At 42.1% G+C, this 22,288-nt stretch overlaps 1 protein-coding gene across 2 annotated transcripts in view; it reads left to right on the top strand.

Moving 5' to 3' along the window:
* Positions 1-14,646, top strand: part of LOC137435227 (pleckstrin homology domain-containing family G member 4B) — a 199,014-nt gene extending 184,368 nt beyond the window's left edge. For both annotated transcript variants that reach the window (XM_078784520.1, XM_078784519.1), the window contains 4 exons: positions 4,745-4,861; positions 11,996-12,289; positions 12,659-12,936; positions 13,245-14,646. In XM_078784520.1, the coding sequence (XP_078640646.1) occupies positions 4,745-4,861; positions 11,996-12,289; positions 12,659-12,936; positions 13,245-13,280 (725 nt within the window). In that variant the 3' untranslated portion in view covers positions 13,281-14,646. The remainder of the gene's footprint in view (positions 1-4,744; positions 4,862-11,995; positions 12,290-12,658; positions 12,937-13,244) is intronic.
* The last annotated feature ends 7,642 nt before the right edge of the window (positions 14,647-22,288 follow it).

The raw sequence follows: 22,288 nt of genomic DNA, 5'->3' as shown, positions 1-22,288 counted from the left end.
TTAACAAGTACACATACATTCAAAGTACACTGCCCCATGCCAAATAATTAAATATGCTGCAGCGCGGCATTGCCGGGGCGCCTCCGGCGCCCGGCAATTCCGCAGTGCAGCTCATTGAGGCTGCATTGGGAGGGAGAGGTGTACACTAATTGATTGATTAATTGTATAATTAAAATCAATAAAAGATTATCACAAAATATTTTCATAATCAATTGGCCAATCGCATAACTAAACCACTAGTGCTTCATCCGAAGATGTATCTTTTAGAAATTTAATTAAATAAGTCATTTATAAAAAATTAAATAATTAATTGATTACTCAATAAATAATTAATCGATTAATCAATAAATAATTAATAGATGAAATGATTAATCAATAAATCAAAAATATCCTTGATAGCCACATCACTTGGTCACTCATGTCCAAATATTAGCTTCCCAGCTCAAAAGGTGCCTGAGATATTGGCCAAATGAGAAAGAAAATAAATAAATGATTAATAATGAAAATAAATAAATAATAATCATGAAAAAATTAAATTATTAATCAATTTGGTCAGAGAACACATAAACTACCACTATTTCATCAGAATCTGTAACTTTAAAAAAAAAAATTTTTTGTCATTAATCAAATAATTAAATAATTAATCGATTAATTGATTAATTAATAAATCAAAAATATCCTTTGCAGCCAAATCACCTGGTCATTGGCATGTCCAAATATCAGCTTCCTAACTCAAAAGGTGCCTGAGTTAATGGTCAGAAGAGAAAGGAAATTTGATTAATTAAATAAGTACTTAATTAATCGCTAATAATTAAATAACTCCTCAATTTATTGATTAATCAAAAAAAAAAAATACCGTTTTTGACAAAGGACTTGCTCACTACTGTGCCGAAATTTCAGCTTCCTAGCTCAAAGGATGGCTGAGATATCGCCCGGACAACCAAGAAAGAAAACAAACAAACAAGAAAGAAAGAAACCAGAGTGAAAACTGAGTACTCTCTTTCAGCGTGCGTCACTGCCGAGCCCCCTTTGGTGCCAGGCAATGACGATTTGCAATGCCTGGAGATGGCATAGGAAAGGAGCGGTGTACAATATCCTTTGCAGCCAAATCACCTGGTCATTGGCATGTCCAAATGTCAGCTTCCTAACTCAAAAGGTGCCTGAGTTAATGGTCAGAAGAGAAAGGAAATTTGATTAATTAAATAAGTACTTAATTAATCGCTAATAATTAAATAACTCCTCAATTTATTGATTAATCCAAAAAAAAAAATACCGTTTTTGACAAAGGACTTGCTCACTATTGTGCCGAAATTTCAGCTTCCTAGCTTAAAGGATGGCTGAGATATCGTCCGGACAAACAAGAAGGAAAACAAGAAAGAAAACAAGAAAGAAAACAAGTCCACATACATTCAAAGTACACCGCCCCATGCCAAATAATTAAATATGCTGCAGCGCGGCATTGCCGGGGCGCCTCCGGCGCCCGGCAATACCGCAGTGCAGCTCATTGGGGCTGCATTGGGAGGGAGAGGTGTACACTAATTGATTGATTAATTGTATAATTAAAATCAATAAAAGATTATCACAAAATATTTTCATAATCAATTGGCTAATCGCATAAATAAACCACTAGTGCTTCATCCGAAGATGTATCTTTTAGAAATGTAATTAAATAAGTCATTTATAAAAAATTAAATAATTAATTGATTACTCAATAAATAATTAATCGATTAATCAATAAATAATTAATAGATGAAATGATTAATCAATAAATCAAAAATATCCTTGATAGCCACATCACTTGGTCACTCATGTCCAAATATTAGCTTCCCAGCTCAAAAGGTGCCTGAGATATTGGCCAAATGAGAAAGAAAATAAATAAATGATTAATAATGAAAATAAATAAATAATAATCATAAAAAAATTAAATTATTAATCAATTCGGTCACAGAACACATAAACTACCACTATTTCATCAGAATCTGTAACTTAAAAAAAAAAATTTTTTTGGTCATTAATCGAATAATTAAATAATGAATCGATTAATTGATTAATTAATAAATCAAAAATATCCTTTGCAGCCAAATCACCTGGTCATTGGCATGTCCAAATATCAGCTTCCTAACTCAAAAGGTGCCTGAGTTAATGGTCAGAAGAGAAAGGAAATTTAATTAATTAAATAAGTACTAAATTATTCGCTAATAATTAAATAACTCCTCAATTTATTGATTAATCAAAAAAAAAAAATACAGTTTTTGACAAAGCACTTTCTCACTATTGTGCCGAAACTTCAGCTTCCTAGCTCAAAGGATGGCTGAGATATCGTCCGGACAACCAAGAAAGAAAACAAACAAACAAGAAAGAAAGAAACCAGAGTGAAAACTGAGTACTCTCTTTCAGCGTGCGTCACTGCCGAGCCCCCTTTGGTGCCAGGCAATGACGATTTGCAATGCCTGGAGATGGCATAGGAAAGGAGCGGTGTACAATAACTGAGGAAGTAAGGAATTCGTCTCGGTTTTTTGATAGTAATATCATTTTCGAAATAATGATAACGTAACGTTAATATTATAGCAAATCTAATCGTAACACCAATCCCTTCGTAGTGACTGCAAACTTACTGGAAGTTAAAATAGATCAGTTTTGTGTCCGTTACATCATTGCATCTATGATGTCATTACGACAGCTGACTACACCGACCGACATTTGAATTTACAAGTACTAGGGCATGCCCGTACTATATCTATATCTAAAATTATATCCCCCCCCCCTCTATTTACATGAAATGGTTTGGTCCAAAGCGAACGGCTTGCGAGTACGGTGACAATCCCCCCCCTCTATTTACATGAAATGGTTTGGTCCAAAGCGAACGGCTTCGGAGTTTGGTAAAGAAATCGCCATAGCGTGCCCAAACGCGCAGGAAAGCGAAAGAATCGCAAATTTAAGGAAATGCCCGTACTTCCGTAAGGAAGAGAAAAGAAATGAAAAGGAAAAACATTCCAAACCGCGAGGGAAAACAACACGGCACGTCGACACAACAACGTGTCCTGTGATTGGCCGTACGTCGCTGCCAGTAGCTGCCCCCCAAAAAAAGCTTTCACCGTCCGGCGACTGAATTTAAGGGGAAAAATAAAACGCTCTTCGCTTAAAACAACGCCCTTCGCTCTGACTGAATTGGGACAATGTTTTTATGTTTTTAATTGAATTACTATCCGTAATGGCGCACGCTCTCACGGGAGCTCCGGAAGGTCGTATATCGCAGTTACGATGAATCGCAAATTAGTTTTTATTAGTTTTAAAACATAGTTTAACGCCAACATAGCGCCAACATAGTTTGCAAACGTGAAATAAATGAATACGCTCTCAAATGTGCCGTCCGAGGCAGAGTCTGTTCGCCACGTTCGGCACACGTGATAGCTCGCTGCTCTCTGATTGGTTGAATCGTTTTTTGGACATAGCTCGGTAACTGCTTGTCCGATTAATTTCAAACCTTGAAAAGGCACATCCTCGGGTCCCCAGCAATATACCTGGCAAGTTTCAAGTATATCGGACCGGTAGTTGTCGAGAAACAGCGGTCACAGACAAACATATATACAAACATACAAACATACAAACATACAAACATACAAACATACAAACATACACACAGAGATTGCTGGAATTATAGATAGATACCCGCTCACTACGGGAGTGGTAGGAAGGGCCATTCCTCTTTGGGGTATATAGATTACAGTCGATCTATGGTCGGGTCTCAAGAACATTGGGGGTGCGTTTATTTACCAAGTTTATTGTGGAGAGATCGCCAAGTGGTTTAAGCATTCGAGTAAGCACTCCGTTAAAAACCGTGAAGGAACGGCTGTCTAAGAAAGCGCTAGCTAGCTGCTTGGTAAATGAGCACACTTCCAGCCCTTGTGGGGTATAATGTAGGTTACAGTAGATCTTTGCTCAGTTCTGTAAGTAAAACTTACCTCATGGATGGAGATTCCTCCAAATTTCTTTGTTTAATGTTATAAACAGCATTAGTGACTGTTTGAAAAGCTAATAAGATGTGTTTGTGGTTTATAATATTTTACAAGCCCGGCTACAAGCTTGGTGTTGTTTTTTTTAGATCTAAAGCTCAAAGGTCAATTTTCTGTTACACTGTTTTCGTTATTTTGAGCAAACGGAAGAAGAAGAAGAAGAAGAAGAAGAAGAAGAAGAATAAAAAAGAAGAAGAAAACGTCTGAATACAAACAGATGTGGACGGGCTTTGCATTTTCAGATGCTTTCTAGTTGCTTTTGTGTTGGTGTTGCAGGGTTAAGAAGCTACATAGTTTACTGAAATCATTAAGCAATCGAGCTCCTTGGCTGTCATAGAAACGCAAAGTTATTTGTTACGTATATTTCTTGTCATGTATACGTACATTTTTCCTTAGAGATTATGTCATACTTAACTTGGTATACAAAATACTCAAATATAATTACACCATGTGTGTTACTACAATATTGAAGTTGCAAGGTCTTTTTCCTTTAAGCAAAAGTAATTTATTCTCTGATGGAATGTGTTCCTGAAGATGAATATGTTTTGAGCTTGTTGGAATCTGCTTATTGTGTATGTTTTGTATCCAACTAACTTAAACGTTTTTTTTTTCACAATTATTATGGAGAAAAAGTATGCACGATCATTGTGTAAATTACAATGTAAAAGGCACAATTCTTACAGTTGGAATTTGAAGTTCATGATTAATGCATCTCTGGTGTTTTCTTGCAGAGTCAAGATTGCAGGAGTTGGTGTCCATGGGCATTGGGAACAAGCCGTATCATGACATATCACCAAGTTCTGAGGCCATCAACAACAGAGCCATTGACTTGTTTGCTAAAGGCCGAGGTATATTTAACATTACCAGTGAGAAATTCCCGTGAACAGGACTTCACTCCACATATATAAACACTGTAGTGCAAAATTCTGAAAAGTGCAAAAGTGAGTGCAAGAGCGCAAAAGTGAAGTGTTTTGAATTGGAAGAATATGAACGAATTATTTTGGACAAATGGTTTCATCATGTCTAGAGCGATGGGTGGAGAGGTTCAAAGGGTTTGGTAGTGTTGAAATAGTGTGGGAGAGAGAGGCGTCATGTTCATAAGTTCATAAGCACTTCTTGATATCATGCAAGTACATTGTGTTGGCACAGTACTGTGTATTAGGACTTGAAAAGGCACACAATAATACTCGGTGCAGCCATTTGGGGCTATGTGGGGACAAATCAAGAGAGCATACTGAGGAAAATGGAGCAGTTTACAATGTTATTTTAAGGTAGTTATAACACACAGCAGCTTTTCTTTGCTTTCTTGCATTTCTCAGATCTGCATCTCTGTCTTGCATCCCCCTGCATTTTGAGGGTCTGGCGGTGGCCTCTGGCGACCTCAACAATTACATATTTTTGCAAATGCAATGTGCATATTCGAGAGATGCGGACTGTTAAAGATTATGCTTACTGGGCCCATAAATCATCCTTATTTTAATGAAGATATTGATATCAAACACTTTCATTGGATGACAGTAGAATCACTCTAATAGCTTGGTTAGGGTTAGGGTCGTTTGGATGAGGGTTGTCTTTATATGCATTCTAAACACATCAATGCTTTACATGTAGTCAGGTTCACTATGTCAATAAATTATATTTCGTTCAAAATCATGGTAGATTAGCAAACCTTTACATTTTTGGAAAGGTTATAGCATAAGGAAACTAAAAATCAATGTTTACATTTGGAGAGATACCTGTATGGCGGCCATTTTGGATTTTCAAAATGGCCACTGTAAAATACATATTTTGTTCTATTTCTGCCTCTAATTACCCTAAAAACTTTTTAAAATATACTAAACCTATATTTTCAGGGACAAGGAATCCAATGAAAGTATCAAATTAGTGCTATGGGGAATGGTAAGACACGAATCAAAGGTTTTGAATTGCAAAATACTATCTTTATATTCACGATAAGTTGCATAATCAAATACATGTTATCATTTTGTACAGGCAGTTAATAACATCAAAATGTGTCACAATAATTCATATCACCAAACATACACAGGCAGTCAGCAAAATCATATATACACATGCAGTCAGTATAACTTCACATCTACACAGGCAGTCAATGACAAAATATACACAGGCAGTCAATGGCATCAAACATACACGATTACAGAATATGCCATTTAGAGTTCGTCATCACTGTCCTGTGTGTCGTATCCGACAATATAGTCCGCATCGTTTTCACAGTCCGTTCCACACAAGCAAAGGTCGGTCAAATTGATTGGCGAATCGAATCAAATCGATCGAATTGCGATAAGTTGCAGAACTCCTTCATTCCTTCACTCCTTCATTCCTCTTTTCTCCCGCCTCTGGAACAAACTCCCTCACTCTCTTCAATCCCACTCCACCCTCCAGGTCTTTAAAACAGCTGTTCACCACCATCTATCTTCCCCCATCCAAAACCTTGATCTTTTCTACCCCCGCTAATTTCACCCCAATTCCACTTTTTTGAAATACCAACTTCTGACCTGGAAGTCCTTGGTGTCCTTGTGTTTTATACTTCTCCCTCCCCCCCCACCCCCCTTCCCACGCCTCCTCCCCCCAGGCCCTCTCCCTTCCACACATCTCCCTGCTCTCAGATGTTGTGTTTGTGTGCTTTCCCTTCTCTCCCCATCTTGTTTTCCGCTCCCTCTTTTTGTATATTTTGTTTGTCTGGTTGATTTGTTTGTGAAGTAAATGTTAGCTCTTTCACGAGCCTCGATTCAGTATACAAAAAAAAAAAAAAAAATTGGGTCGAATGGTCGATCGAAACGAATGGTCGAATTGGTCGAATGGAATTGGTCGATTGGTCGAATTGGTCGAATCGAATTGGTCGGAATTGGCAAATGTAAACATTGATTTTCAGATTTTCCATGTAATAACGTTTCCAAAAATGTATAGGTTTGCTAATCTACCATGATTTTGAACGAAAAAACATAGTGAACCTGACTAATGCATTGATCTCTGCACCTTCTAGGTTTGTATTTTTTTTTTTTTTTTTTGTTGTATACAGGATCGAGGCTCGTGAAAGAGCTAACATTTATCACACAACAAATCAAACAGACACATAAAACATATAATAAGGGGAGCGGTAGACAAAATGAGGAGAGAAGGGGAATCACACAACACAACATTTGGGAGCAGGGACATCGGGAGATCTGTGGGAGGGAGAGGGCGTGGGAAGGGGGGTGGGGGTGGGATGGGAGAAGTATAAAACACAAGGACACTGCAAGGACTTCCAGGAAAGAAGTCGGTATTTCAAAGTGTATCTGGGGTGAAATAGCGGGGGTAGAAAAGATCAAGGTTTTGGATGGGGGAAGATAAGAGATGGTGGTGAACACTGAACAGCTGTTTTAAAGACCTGGAGGGAGGAGTGGGATTGAAGGGAGTGGGGGAGTTTGTTCCAGAGGTGGGAGAAAATGGGAATGAAAGAGTGAAGGTGAGCAGAGAGTCTTGATTTTGGCAGTTTAACCATAAGAGGGTTGCAGGCAGATCTTGTGCGACCTGTAGGAATATTTGGGGGACAGAGCCCAGAGAGAGCTGGGGGAGCAAGGCCGGAGAGGAGTCGGTAGAAGACAGAAAGACCACCAACCTGACTGCGGTGAGTAAGTGAAAGGCCCTCAGAGTTAGCTTCATCGTGGGAGATTCCAATGATTCTGAAAGCTTTGGTTTCAACAGCGTGAAGCCGAGCTAGGTGTGAGGCAGGAGCACCAGCCCAGAGGTGAGAGCAGTATTCCATTGAGCTGCGGATGAAAGCCTTGTATGTGGTGAGGAGCTCAAGTGTGCCAAGGAAGGACTTCACACGACGGAGGATGCCCAGTCAGCGACTGGCTTTGCAGGACAGATTTGAAATGTGGTTTTCCCAGGAAAGATCATGGCAGATAGTGAGACCCAAACGCTTGAGTGACAGAACTTCTTGGAGAGGATTATTCAGAAAGTAGATGGGAGGGTTGTCCAGTCGGTCTTTTTGGAGAGACAAAGTGAGAATGTGTGTCTTTTTTGATGATTATATTTAAATAATTCAAATCCACCATTATCGGCCGTGTGTATTGAGCATTAGCAAATACCACCCTTCACTTCGCTGATGTGAATACTGAGTGAGGGGAGAGAGGGAGAGAGTGGCGGGGAGGAGCAAGAGAGAAGGAAGGGAGTGAGGAGGGGGAAGGAGAGGGGAGGGAGTGAGAGAGGAGGGGAGGGAGAAGGAGATCAGAATATCATGAAAGCAGATCACACAAAAAGGTGAAACAATGCTATCTCGTGTTAAAAAAAATCTAACATTTTCAGTGGGCGGACCAGATTCATCGAGGCACCACAAGACACTGAGGGGTTTAGCAGAGTGACCGTGCATGGCACCTACGGGTACTTTTCCCATGAATTAACACTGTACGTAGTGCTGTTAGCTGTGAAGACCAATTCAAATTTGGTGCAATGTATCAATACATTGGACAAGATCACCACCAAATATATATTTTGACATCGATTTTTCAAAAAATGTTACGGGGCCTTGGACCGTTCCCTGTCTATGAATGGTGGTTGTGGTTGGTGGTCGGACTTGTGGTTGGTCCAGGGTCCTCTGTGCCCAGGGTGTAGCAAGCCTCTGTGGCTAGTAATTGGTCAAAGTCTGTCGGAGAGAGGGGGGAATTTCGGCTAAGAAATGCCTGAGCTATCCCGTCGCTCTCCCTCTCTCTCTCTCACTCTCTCTCTGGCTGTGGGCTCTGAATGTGCTCGACATGCGAACATGATCTTGTGAAACATTCAGCCTTGCAAGCCTTCCTGCGTGACTGCTTTCACTCTCCCGTCACTTCCTGGAGCCAACCCTCCAACCATCGGCCTTGAGCCTCACTCCCTGGTTAGCTCACCTGGAACGGGGTTCAGGGGAGCTTATGCGATGGCGCATTGTCAGTCCGTCCGTCAGTCTGTAAACACTTGAAACTTCTTCTCCGAAACCGCTGATGGGATTGCGACCAAATTTGGCACAAATGATATTTGTTGTGTTGTGACTAAAGTTTGTTGTGACTAAAGTCTCAGAAACTACACAAGCAATTTCGATGAAACTTCACCACACCCTTAATCACCCATGATGTTCCAATATTTGTTCAAGGCATTTCGTGCATACTTTTTATGGGGCATACGACCTTAGATGGTCTTAGGGGTCTTAGGAGGTAGATGGGGTTTGGGGAGGGGGTGTTGCCCCCCAAAATAGGTATTTTTTTCTTTGTTTAAAGTCTTATGATTATGTTAGTATGATTCTACATGCGGCCCTGTCTTCTAGCAACCATTGAAATTGGTTTAAAATACCCTTAGTGCAGTATACTGTTTATTCTACCAGGTGAGCACCCAGGGGTATTGCCCCTATGTTTTTATATACTAGTGGGGCACCTATGGGAAACCCATGGCCATAGACGTGTGTGTGACATTTGGACATCTTGAGTTAGATGCTGCACGTAAAGTTTAACAAAACAATTACTGGCAACTCGTCAGATCCAGAAATTATGTAATCTTCACTATTTACTTCACATGTATGTGAATACATGTCTATGCACATGTGAAATACAGTTTGTAATGTGTAATTCCACAAAATGTAAAATTATATACCATGGGCAATGGGCATATGAAAAAATATAATTTGACTACGGTTCGATCCCTAACTTCAGTATTCAGTCGCTGTACTTTTACTAAGCAATATTATAAATAACTAATTCCTAGTAGGGAACCCAACCCTAACGTCTTCTCCACCCTCTCTCCTTTGCCCGTCTGCACATTTCGCCTGATCAGACAATCAAAATGGCTATTAGAATACATTTCACAAATTTTCTCAACTTTTGTTGAATCTGAGTCTAAAATCATCCTAGCCACTATTAAATTGAAATCAGGTGGTGAATTAGAGTCGAGATAAAGCCATGAAGGAGCCAGAAAGGAGCCTCACAAAAGAGGCCTCAGAGCTATGCGGAGCAAACAAAATGGTATTTATTCGTTTTTGAAGACCCTCCCTCAACGGGTGAGGCCACTCGCATGAACGGGCAAATGGGAACACTGAAGGAGAGTATTATAGTAATGTCTACATTAAAACATGCACACCTTACCTTAAATATAACATGTCCACCACACAGCACAACCACCCCATTCACCTCTGGATCAAACTGTTGTTCAAATATTCAAATAGTTATTTATAAACAGCTTTTTTCACGCTGCCTTATCTCCCTCCTAGCAACCACTGAAATTGGTTTAAAATATACTTCTTTTTTTAAAACGTATTTTATATAAATATCTCGTTAATAATATTGTTACTTTTATGGGGGGGTATGTGAAAGAATCCCCATAGTAAAGGTAGCACTGTATAGGAAATAGCTTGGACCATGTAACACGTAGGAGAAATCTCGATGTACAGTAAGTAGGGAAACTGTCGCTTAAGGTCGTTTATGTGTTCACCACACGGGGGGTGGTGTTGTGCTAATTATCGCTTGGGTCTAACGCTAGTTTTCCCCGTGCGTGATTACCCTCTGTAAAATTCCCCTAACATTTTTTGCACGGCCTTTAAATTACAACTACCACAGCCGGCCATGAAAGCAACCTTTAAACGACAACAACCACGCTGGCAAGAAGCCAAGTAGAGCCGGTGGGGGCAATCTCCACCCTCAATGGACCTAATAGGAAAAAGGCCATGCCCCTGGAGTGGTGTGATGGGCGAGGGGTGGAGAACGAGCCGGCAGGCCATGCCCCTGAAGGACATGATTGGCCCAGAGGACGTCAGCTCTTTGTTGTTGTTGCTTTGAAAGATCTCTTTGAAGATTGTTGCCCAGATTGGCCCATGAGGCGATGTTTGGTAGGAGCTCGGAAGAGGAAGAGTCGCTCTCTCTTGGCTCGATCAAGAAGGCTGTGCCATCTTTGCTTTTTGCCGATCGTGCGTTGGGTTGACTGGAGTTTTAGTATGGCGTTTTTGGAACTCTTGCACTCGTTTTGTCGTTGTGAGGACGTTTTAGCAGCTGTGGTGCTCTTCGGGGGATCTGGGGCCACGTTGTGCTTGCCAGGCTCGGGAATTTGAAAGGAGGCTGTCTTGACTGCTTGCCTCACGCCTGGGCGTTTTCGACATCGGACCGCATCGGACCGGACCATTGCCATCACCTTTGCAAAAGAACTCGTTGGGGCGAGCCAAGTGTATACACAAAAGGAAACATTTTATTTTTTATTTTTTATTCCCTTGTGTGTTTTTGAGACTGTGTGGAGGGTTTAGTTTTTACCTCTGCACTCATTTCCATTCTTTGGTTTATTTTCATTAAATTCATTGTGTTGCATTTTTCATTTGTCGTGTTCATTCATTTGTTGTGGTTTCGCATCAAACCCATGTTTTTACCTGTGATTAAACCCGTTTAGCATACGTCTGACTAGTTGTTTTACTCTATTGATAAATTCAGAGCTGGGTGTGGTTGCTCTCATGGTTCTAATTATTTCACCTGCAACCGTACCATAAAATAGCTTTTTAGGAATGTTGCTGTCTAAGAAAGGCATTCGGACAATATGGAATGGAAAAGCATCTCGTTTATCAAATAATTTGGTGTGAAATTAATTATTATGGATATCGATTTGTAATTCTAAAAAGGAAACTGAAGTGAAAGCTTGAACACACACACACACACGCACACACACACATACACACACACATACACATACACACACACACACACATACACATACACATACACACACACACCACACACACACTTGCTCTGTCTATGGTGCTTCGTTAACTTTGTAGACTATGTTCAAATAAAAGGCCTCTGCAGTAAGAGTGGCATGAAAAAGTAATTTGTTAATTCCAGTAATTGGTTGTTATGGCTGTTTACCTTGTCAACTCCATGAAATTGTTGTTATAATGGGGTATATTGTCCAAATAAAGAGGATTGCTGCATTTGGTGGCTCATGGTTGTACCATTAACTGTGAATTGTGATGTATGCAGGATCTCGCACCCGGGCATCCATCGCAGTTTCTTCTTTTGATCATATCAGTCCGTTTAAGCGTCCTCACTCAACTATTTCCAGCAGCAGCACCACTTCCTCATCCTCTGGTAGTCAGGTGTCTGCTGCATCCCAGCTAAGCTCTCTCAATCTGCATTTACAAAGCAGCCATATCAGCTTTAGTCCACCATCAGCGTGGCCAACACCCTTGCTGAGTCCTGCTCGTTCATCAGACTTCCACCCTTGTATTGAAGAAGAGGAGATTGAGCAAGACTCCAGCAGCCAACCATCCATGGGTATATTTATACTAATTTTACACTTTCATTCACTTTTTTTATCAACTTTTTACCCACCCTAACCCTAACCCTAACCCAAACCCTAACTAACCCTAACCCTAACCCTTCCTTTCTCAACCAATCATTCTATTAACTTATTTTGGATAATTTCAATTATTAACCCTTTCCTTTTCGTTCCTGTGGCATTATCATATTGATTACTCCTTGTTATGTTAGCTTACACCTTACCCTAAGCCATTTATGAGTCATTCAAGACTTAATTTGTAATTTTCGTTCACCTCCCAGAAAGTAATTGTCACAAGACAGGTCATTAGTATACAAAGTGCAGTGGTCTCACTTTGCCTTTGTGTCTTATGTTGCTCATGGCAGCTACAGAGAGCTCGGAGTCATCACAGGGTACAACAAGTGTGAGCAGAGATGGCAGCTTCACCTCACATGCTCCTCCAGACCACATGGTGGAAGACGCATCTCACGATGCACAAATATCTGTGAAGAACGGTTCCACCCACTCTACAAGCCAGATACCCCACTCCACGCATCCTTTTCCTTCCTCGGAGCCAAGCACACCCCTCTCTGCACAAGCATCTGGCCTCAGCCTCTCGACACCCCCGGAAAGCCCAACTTTACCAGCGCGGCAGGAGTTTGTCGTGAGTTTTATATTTGTAAATAATTATCTGGGTATTGGTGTGCTTTAACCGACGTCTATGTTTTCTCATCCCCTTTTGTATCTCAATTGGGTGACCTAGTTGTTTGGTGGATGCATTGACAAGACCAGAACAGTGCTTTATGATTGCAGGACTCTCAATTCCAAAAGTATCAGCACTTTCCTCTGCAAAACTTAACATTGTGAGGGAAAATAAAATGCCGCATGGATATAGAGATGTACAAGTTAATGTGGTATGGGAAAGTTGCTGTAGTATGTTGTTTCTGAAATGACTTGTCTGGCTCACAACAGGATGACAACACGAGCTCCTCATCAACCACGGTGTGATACAAGCAAGCCATGAGAACCGTTGCTTGGTCTTTGTTTTTTTTTTCCCTTCCAACTCTGGCCTTTGGAATTTCTGCACTGATATCACTTGTACGTCAAAAAAGCAAAACATGCATTTCGAATTTAAGGCATTGCCCTGAAAACATTTCTCATTGTGGACATTTTAGCATCAGGCTCTGTCCTGCTTTGAAAGCAAAAGTAGATGCTTGACATACATTGTAAAAGTAGAAAGCAAAAACGCATTCAAATAAACCAATGGCCTAACTAAGTAGAGAAGCAAGTTTCTTTAAGAGACTGTTTTCAGTTTTTACACTGGTATCTTTCTACGTGAACACAATGGTACCACAGCTGCATTTTCAACATCCCAGGAAGCACTTGCAATATTATAACCACAAGCAGCGCAGAAAGGTCCAAAAGTAAATTCTTCATTTCTTACTTTTGAGTTTGTGTAACCACTTTCCATGATGTTAATGTATTGTTTGACAAATGTTTCCAAGAGTTTGAAACTGGTACAATACTTTGGATAAAAACTGAATCGGCACTTTTTGTACATTTATCAATGTTGCCATATTGGCTTTCGTTTGTGCATTTACATTTTTTTGCCTCTGCCATTTTCCATGTTGCTGTTTTTTTTGTTTTGTTTCTTATTTATGCAAAGTATGTATGATTAAAATGTGGTTACTATGTTTTTCTTGGTTATTTCTGGTCTGAAGCAGTGAACGTGACTTTTCCCAGCAAACCAGGTTGAGTGCAGGTCGATTAATTGTAAATACATATAAACTTTGCTGGTTTTCTAAGATTGTTCATTGGACTAAACAATTTAAAAGTTAAATATTCGTTTGTTGTATTCCAAGTCATTTACTTGAATAATAGTTCTGTTTTCCTCCAAGGTAAATTGAATGTCATGAACTCCGATTATGGCATATCAGTTAAGGAATATTCTAAATTCCTGTTTATTTGTATCGTCTGATGTAAAAAGACACTTGGTTATCTAAATTTGTTACAGAATATTGTAAACATTTTTTCTATGTTGTTTGTTCTCTTTGTCGAAAGGGTGCCATGTTGAAAACCCTCTAGGTGGTTAAGCCACACCACTGCGAGTTACCGTTATGACGAGATCTCAAATAGCTGGACGGTTTTGAACAGCTTTCTCCGTACCCTTTTCTTCGGCAAGATTGTTTTCTACATACAGTGATCAAATGAGTTTATCCGGCCCCTGCAAGTAACTGAGTTTTCTCCATTTTAAAATGGCTTGCACTCATGGGCTATTGAATGGCATAGTATCGCTTGCCATGTGGAAGATGTTCAAACATTCTACAGACTGTTGTTACTACCAAACAGAATAAAGTATTTGCATCACTTCGTATTTGAATGTCTGATTGTTCTTTAAAGAGCAAGAGGTCAACATTTGGCAACATTCTAAATAATGATGATTTTCCTGAACCTATTGCTGAGTTGTTGTTTGTTTGGGGGTTGTTGTTTTCTGAGGGGTTTTTAAGCCAGAGTTAATTTTGTTATTTTCCTCATTTATATTATTTTTACTTTTATTCGCTCAGTTTTTCTCTTTAAAAAGTTTTTTTTAAGCTAAAAAGAAAGTTTGGTAAAGTTAGGATTAAAGTAAAGGTGTTCAAAAACTTTTTTCGTATGTACAATATAGCTATGAGGAGCATAATTTGCTGAAGGCGTACCTGTGTTTCTGATACAGCGCCCCTGTAGGTAAGAGGAAGAATTTGTAATATTGGAAGGGTGTTGGCAATAAGATGACTCTTCTTCCTGCTCACTTAAAACAAACAAAAATATATATATATTTTTAAAACTTTATTTTTTCCAAAACAAAATCACGAACCCTATCTGCTTGTAAATTTCCTTCTGCCTGTACTACCTGTATGGCATTTATTTTCATGGCTCCGTTGACAAAGTTGCCGGACGGAGGCATTATGTTTTCGGGTTGTCCGTCCGTCCGTACAGGCTAAACCTCGTTTTTCTCAGCAACCATATGTCCGATTGAGATGAAACTTTCAGGGTAGGAGTGACACCCATGCAGAATGTTTTTATGATAATTGTGACATCATAGGTCACGTGGTTTAGCAGCCATCTTGGATTAAAAGCAAATAAAAAAAAAATTATTTCTCTGAAACCGCTGAATTGAAAAATTTGAAACTTGGCACATTGTCAAGTACTCCCAATGGGGAACAAAAGCATGATAATGATGACATCATAGGTGAAGTGGTATACCAGCCAAAAATGTTAATTTTTTAAAATCCCTTCTCTGAAACTGCTTCACTGATCGATGTGAAACCTGTCATGGCTGGTGAAAATGTGATACTTGAAAACAGCTGAAGGGATTTAAATCAAACTTGTTTATTTTTAGGACAGTGAACGAGGGCATCTACCCATTGTGGGACTATGCAGAGGCATATTGGCAACACAGTCACATTGTTCTCGTTTTTTTTTTTATCCCTTTTGTCAATATCTCCAAACTGAATCTTGATTGAATGAAATGCTTCTTCCTTTAAAAGCATTTCTCTGTCAGGGACACTTTACACAATCTTCATCACAATTATTGTGCACTGCTCCTTTCCCTTCTTCATCACAATTATGGTACACTGCTCATTTCCTATGCCATCTCCAGGCACTGCATGACGTCATCACTGGGCACCGAAGAGGGCCTGGCGAGGATGCGCACCGAAAGGGAGTACTCAGTTCTCACTCCGTTTGTTTGTTTTCTTGTTTTTTGTACACCGCTCCTTTCGTATTCCATATCCAAGCTCTGCATGATGTCATCGCCGGGCGCCGAAAGGGAGTACTCATTTTTCACTCTGTTTGTTATACACCGCTCCTTTCTCATTCATCTCCAGGTGCTGCATGACGTCATTGCCGGGCACCAAAGAGGGCTCAGGGATGACGTGCGCTGACAGGGAGTACTCAGTTTTCACTCCGGTTTCTTGGTTGTTTGTCCGGGCGATATCTCAGCCATCCTTTGAGCTAGGAAGCTGAAATTTCAGCACAATAGTGAGCACGTGCTTTTGCAAAAACTGTATTTTTTGATTAATCGATCAATTGATTAATTAATTATTATCGATTAATGAAGTACTTATTTATTTCCTTCCTCATCGGCAATATCTCAGGCACTTTTTGAGCTAGGAAGCTGATATGTTAATGATTATCTCATCGGTGCCTTTATGATGACAATTCGACAAGTACAACGCTTGATCTGATGAATTTTTTTTTCACTGCAACTGTTAGTCCGATGGACAAGAAATTTTGACCATGGGAGCGCTTCCTCCTGTATAATTTGTGATAACTAGGACGTGCCCGTACGTGGGTGCCCGTTCCGTGGCCAAAAAAAAAAAAAAAACAATTTCCAAATTTAAATCAAGTGTACCTCCCTGTCTTTGCTAGCCATGACATTCGATGCCATTGACCATTGCCACTCCTACGCCACGGTGAGGCGACAGGGTAGGATTTGTAGGAGACCTGAAAGTGCAGTGTCAGTATGTATTCCATGTTCGAATTGTATTAGTTTTAAAATAGTTAAAAAAAAAAAAGGTTTGCAAAGCATATCAGCAAATTGAAACAGAATTGAAACAGAGCAGAATTCGTTATTATTATTATATCTACTAGGACGTGCCCGTACGTGGGTGCCCGTTCCGTGGCCAAAAAAAAAAAAAAAACAATTTCCAAATTTAAATCAAGTGTACCTCCCTGTCTTTGCTAGCCATGACATTCGATGCCATTGACCATTGCCACTCCTACGCCACGGTGAGGCGACAGGGTAGGATTTGTAGGAGACCTGAAAGTGCAGTGTCAGTATGTATTCCATGTTCGAATTGTATTAGTTTTAAAATAGTTAAAAAAAAAAAAGGTTTGCAAAGCATATCAGCAAATTGAAACAGAATTGAAACAGAGCAGAATTCGTTATTATTATTATATCTATTACTACAAATTATTACAAATTATTACATTACAAATGTTATTCGTTAATGTTAATTCCCTGCCATCACCCTCTGCCATCACCCTCTGCCATCACCCTCTGCCATCACCCTCTGCCATCACCCTCTGCCATCACCCTCTGCCATCACCCTCTGCCATCACCCTCTGCCATCACCCTCTGCCATCACCCTCTGCCATCACCCTCTGCCATCACCCTCTGCCATCACCCTCTGCCATCACCCTCTGCCATCACCCTTCCATCACCCTGCCATCACCCTCCCATCACCCTGCCATCACCCTGCCATCACCCAGCCCCATCACCCTGCCCCATCACCCTGCCCCATCACCCTCCCATCTCCCCCCCATCACCCTCCCATCACCCTCCCATCACCCTGCCATCTCCCTCCCACCACCCTCTGCCACCACCCTTTGCCATCACCCTCTGCCATCACCCTCTGCAATCACCCTCTGCTATCACCCTCTGCCATCACCGTCCCATCACCCAGCCATCACCCTCCCATCACCCTGCCATCACCCTCCCATCACCCTCCCATCACCCTGCCATCTCCCCCCCACCACCCTCTGCCACCACCCTCTGCCATCACCCTGCCATCACCCTGCCACAGCACCCTGCCACATCACCCTCCCATCTTCCCCCCATCACCCTCCCATCACTCTCCCATCACCCTCTGCCATCACCCTCTGCCATCACCCTCCCATCACCCTGCCATCACCCTCCCATCACCCTGCCATCACCCTCCCATCACCCTCCCATCACCCTGCCATCTCCCCCCCACCACCCTCTGCCACCACCCTCTGCCATCACCCTGCCATCACCCTGCCACAGCACCCTGCCACATCACCCTCCCATCTTCCCCCCATCACCCTCCCATCACTCTCCCATCACCCTCTGCCATCACCCTCTGCCATCACCCTCCCATCACCCTGCCATCACCCTCCCATCACCCTGCCATCATCCTCCCATCACCCTGCCCCATCACCCTCCCATCTCCCTCCCAAACAAAGAATAATAAAAATTGTCTACATGTACATTGTACACACCTTTATGTCGTTAGCACCACTTCATAAGGCACCACGTACGGGCTTCTTCTTTGTTTCCTCGTCCTGGGCAAGAATGCGGAGGCTGCTGGAACTGCCAACCCTAGAGGTCGCCACGTAGAACTGGCAATGGCTGAAGAAGGCCCTTGGGCAGAAGATCCCAACATGGTGTAGCGACTGCCAAAAGAAGTAGTGCATGTATTTTGATGAAATCTTTTCGTAACAATTTTTCTTCAAGTAATAAATAAATAATAAGAATTGTCCACATGTACACACCTGTATGTCGTTAGCAGCTCTTCATAAACAACATTGCTGAGGAAACGGCACTTCTCCAGGAGATCCTCACATGGTGTACAACTGGCAAAAGAAGTAGTGCACTTATTTTGATGAAATCTTTTCGTAACAATTTTTCCTCAAGCAAAAAATAAAAAATAAGAATTGTCCACATGTACACACCTGTATGTCGTTAGCAGCTCTTCATAAACAACATAGCTGAGGAAACGGCACTTCCCCAGGAGATCCTCACATGGTGTACAACTGGCAAAAGAAGTAGTGCACTTATTTTGATGAAATCTTTTCGTAACAATTTTTCCTCAAGCAAAAAATAAAAAATAAGAATTGTCCACATGTACACACCTGTATGTCGTTAGCAGCTCTTCATAAACAACATAGCTGAGGAAACGGCACTTCTCCAGGAGATCCTCACATGGTGTACAACTGCCAAAAGAAGTTGTGCACTTATTTTGATGAATTCTTTGCGAAACAATGTTTCTTCAATCAATAAATAAATAATAAGAATTGTCCACATGTACACACCTGTATGTCGTTAGCAGCTCTTCATAAACAACATTGCTGAGGAAACGGCACTTCTCCAGGAGATCCTCACATGGTGTACAACTGCCAAAAGAAGTTGTGCACTTATTTTGATGAATTCTTTGCGAAACAATGTTTCTTCAATCAATAAATAAATAATAAGAATTGTCCACATGTACACACCTGTATGTCGTTAGCAGCTCTTCATAAACAACATTGGTGAGGAAACGGCACCTCTCCAGGAGATCCCAACATGGTGTACGACTGCCAAAAGAAGTTGTGCACTATTTTTGAAGAATTCGTTCGAAACAATTGTTCTTCAATAAATAAATAATAATAAAAATTGCCTACATGTCCATTGTACACACCTTTATCTCGTTAGCACCTCTTCATAAACAACGTTGCTGAGGAAACGGCGCTTCTTCTTTGTTTCCTCGTCCAGGGCAAGAATGCGGAGGCTGCTGGATCTGCCAACCCTACTGGCCGCCACGTAGAACTGACCATGGCTGAAGAAGTCTCGTGAGCAGAAGATCCCAACATGGTGTAGCGACTGTCCTTGGGATTTATTCACAGTCATGGCAAAGCAGGGTCGTACCGGAAACTGCCGACGCCGCAGAGTGAACGGGAACATGTTGTCAGATGGACTCAAGGTTATGCGTGGAATGAGCAATGTGCGTCCAGAATTGACACCCATCACAGATTGTGCAACCAACAGATTTGGAAGGATCTGAAGTATGATGTACCTTGAGCCATTGCAGTGCCCGCTCTGCTGGTCGAAGTTTCGCAGCAGCATGATGACCATACCCACCTTGAGAGAGATACGATGTGGCGGCATACCAGATGGACAGAGGGTGTTCAGGAACTCAGGCGGATACAAATGATCACCCTCAGATTCCGCTGTATCGACGCTACAGCAAACATGTTCCTCCCCTGGAAATATGGTCGTCATGTAGGCATTTACCTGATCGACTTCAGAATTGGTCGGACATAGTATAACACGCTCGCAAAGCCACTTGGGGTTGCTAATGTTGTTATGCAAGTCTTCGTACACCCAAGTGACAATATCCTGAAGTTTTTCACCAGGAAGAATGAGCGGTTCCCTGAGCTCAATAGCAAATTCACCCTCTTCTGGATTGACAGGAATCTTCCCTTCACCCAGATCCAGCAGGAATTTTGCAAAAGCAGATTCGTCCTGTTGTTCTCCAGCACCCTGCATGATCCTCATGTTTACTCTGAGACGAAGAATCTGCACTTTTCTCCACAGGTATGAGCTCTTGAAGCACCTTCCAACTATGTCAATACGGCTACCGTGTGGCACAACAGTAAGGATTTGCCTCCAGTCACCACTGAAAACCATTGCGATGCCGCCAAATGGTTCCTCGGAGCCCCGAAGCCACTGGAATGTTCGATCTGCTGCTTCCAATGCGCGACGATCCATCATTGAAACCTCATCCACCACCATCAGATTAGTCATGCGTATGAGTGCTGCAGTGGTGTCATTTTCACTGATGTTGCAAGTGGACTCATCAGTGAGAATGAGAGGACACTTGGTCCTACTATGGAAGGTGGCCCCTTTAGGCAGCAGCGTAGCTGCAATACCACTTGCAGCAGTTGCAAGAGCCACTTTGCCCATTGCGCGCACTTTGTTGAGTATATGAGACAATGTGAAGGTTTTCCCAGTCCCACCACTTGCATCAACAGCAAGCATGCAGCCATGTCCGTGTTCTACACTCCACATCACTGTATCGACAACAACGCGCTGCTCGTCATTAAGAAGGCACTCTGTTTGAGCGATGTGAGCCTCAAGTTCTCCTATATTGTGCACTGTTTCGTGCTCGATGACGCGCGGAATGCGAGACTGGAAATGAACTGGGTCAGGCTCAGGAAGGCCAAAGGTCCTACTGAGCGAAAAGCCGTGGCACTCAACTTTGTTCCTCAGCTCTAGTAGCACTGCACTCACAATGCGTCCATTTGGAACATTCACACCTGCAGCACGCATGAAGTCCTCGCACAGCACATACTTGTGCCTTTCCCAGAACTGCACGTGGTTGCCTCTGAGAACGAATATGAGCATGTTGGCAAATACTTCGCGGACTGCAGGGCCAAAAGCAATATTTGCAGCCTCTTCCATAACAGAATCCACCTCCTGGGCATTGTCAACGATGCCATATGCAATGCAGGCTGCCAGATAGGTCTCCATGACCCTACCACCAACACGACGGAGATCCAGAAAGCATGTGGGGCCAGGCACGCGGTACAGTAGCATGCGGAGATAGTACAACTCGGCAGTATGGGAGTTGACGGGAATAATGGGGAGCCGCCCAACCGTATCAGCCTTACGGTTATCCTGGAAACTCAGCCTTCTCTTCCGCAATTGAAACCTTTTCCTCAAGTAGGTGAAGTGCTGGAATACATCTGGATATAGAACATGACGCATGTGTGGATGGAGATTCATGGCTTCGAAAAAGGCGGTGAGGGTTGTTGCAGGGGGTCCTGACTCTGCCACGTTCTGTATGGCACCTTCGTCAGTGAACGTGATCACCTGCTCATCCTGTAGATGGAGTGCCAGCATCTCGACTGGTGGGTATTTGCGTTGAATGGGGAAATCGTATATGCGCCAGTATCCCTCAGATGCGGTGATGTAACGCCCTAGTTCGTAGCGTGCCACTTCATCATGTCGTAATGCCTCTCGCATCCTCTCATGAGGCTCTAGTCTGACCAGGCACTGGTCCGGGCCCTTTTCAAGGTATTTGTACAGGTACTTGACACAGGTGACAGCACAGACGATCTCAAGGTTGATGTGAGCATCGTACCTGAGGACAATATATGGATTGTAAGGCACAACCCATGCATTGTTAACTAATACGTTAGCACCGCCTCGTATTGTCTTCATGATGGGATCACCAGGTGCTGCTTCTGCCCGTCTTCTGTACAGGGGATAGGAGTCATCAGAGAAGCTTGTCGTTTGACGTAGGGCTTTGGGATAGTCCTTTGTGCACTTCCGGTCTGCCATGCAAGGGCTCAAGATGTTCCATTCCCCACAGGGGCCGTGAATCATGTGTGATGTCACAATACGGTGTAGTTCCGGATTTGTGAGGCTGTCAGGAATCTCAGCAGAGACCACGCGATCGACATCTGCAGGTGTTCTGGGCTTGTCGCGAGGTACCACGGTCAGGAGCATGTGTATATGGGGAAGGTGACGC

The sequence above is a fragment of the Myxine glutinosa genome, chromosome 9, assembly GCF_964187855.1.
Source record: "Myxine glutinosa chromosome 9, kmMyxGlut1.1, whole genome shotgun sequence".
Taxonomy (NCBI): domain Eukaryota; kingdom Metazoa; phylum Chordata; class Myxini; order Myxiniformes; family Myxinidae; genus Myxine; species Myxine glutinosa.
The sequence above is the reverse complement of the archived record's forward strand: the minus strand, read 5'-3'. Positions and strand labels throughout refer to the sequence as shown.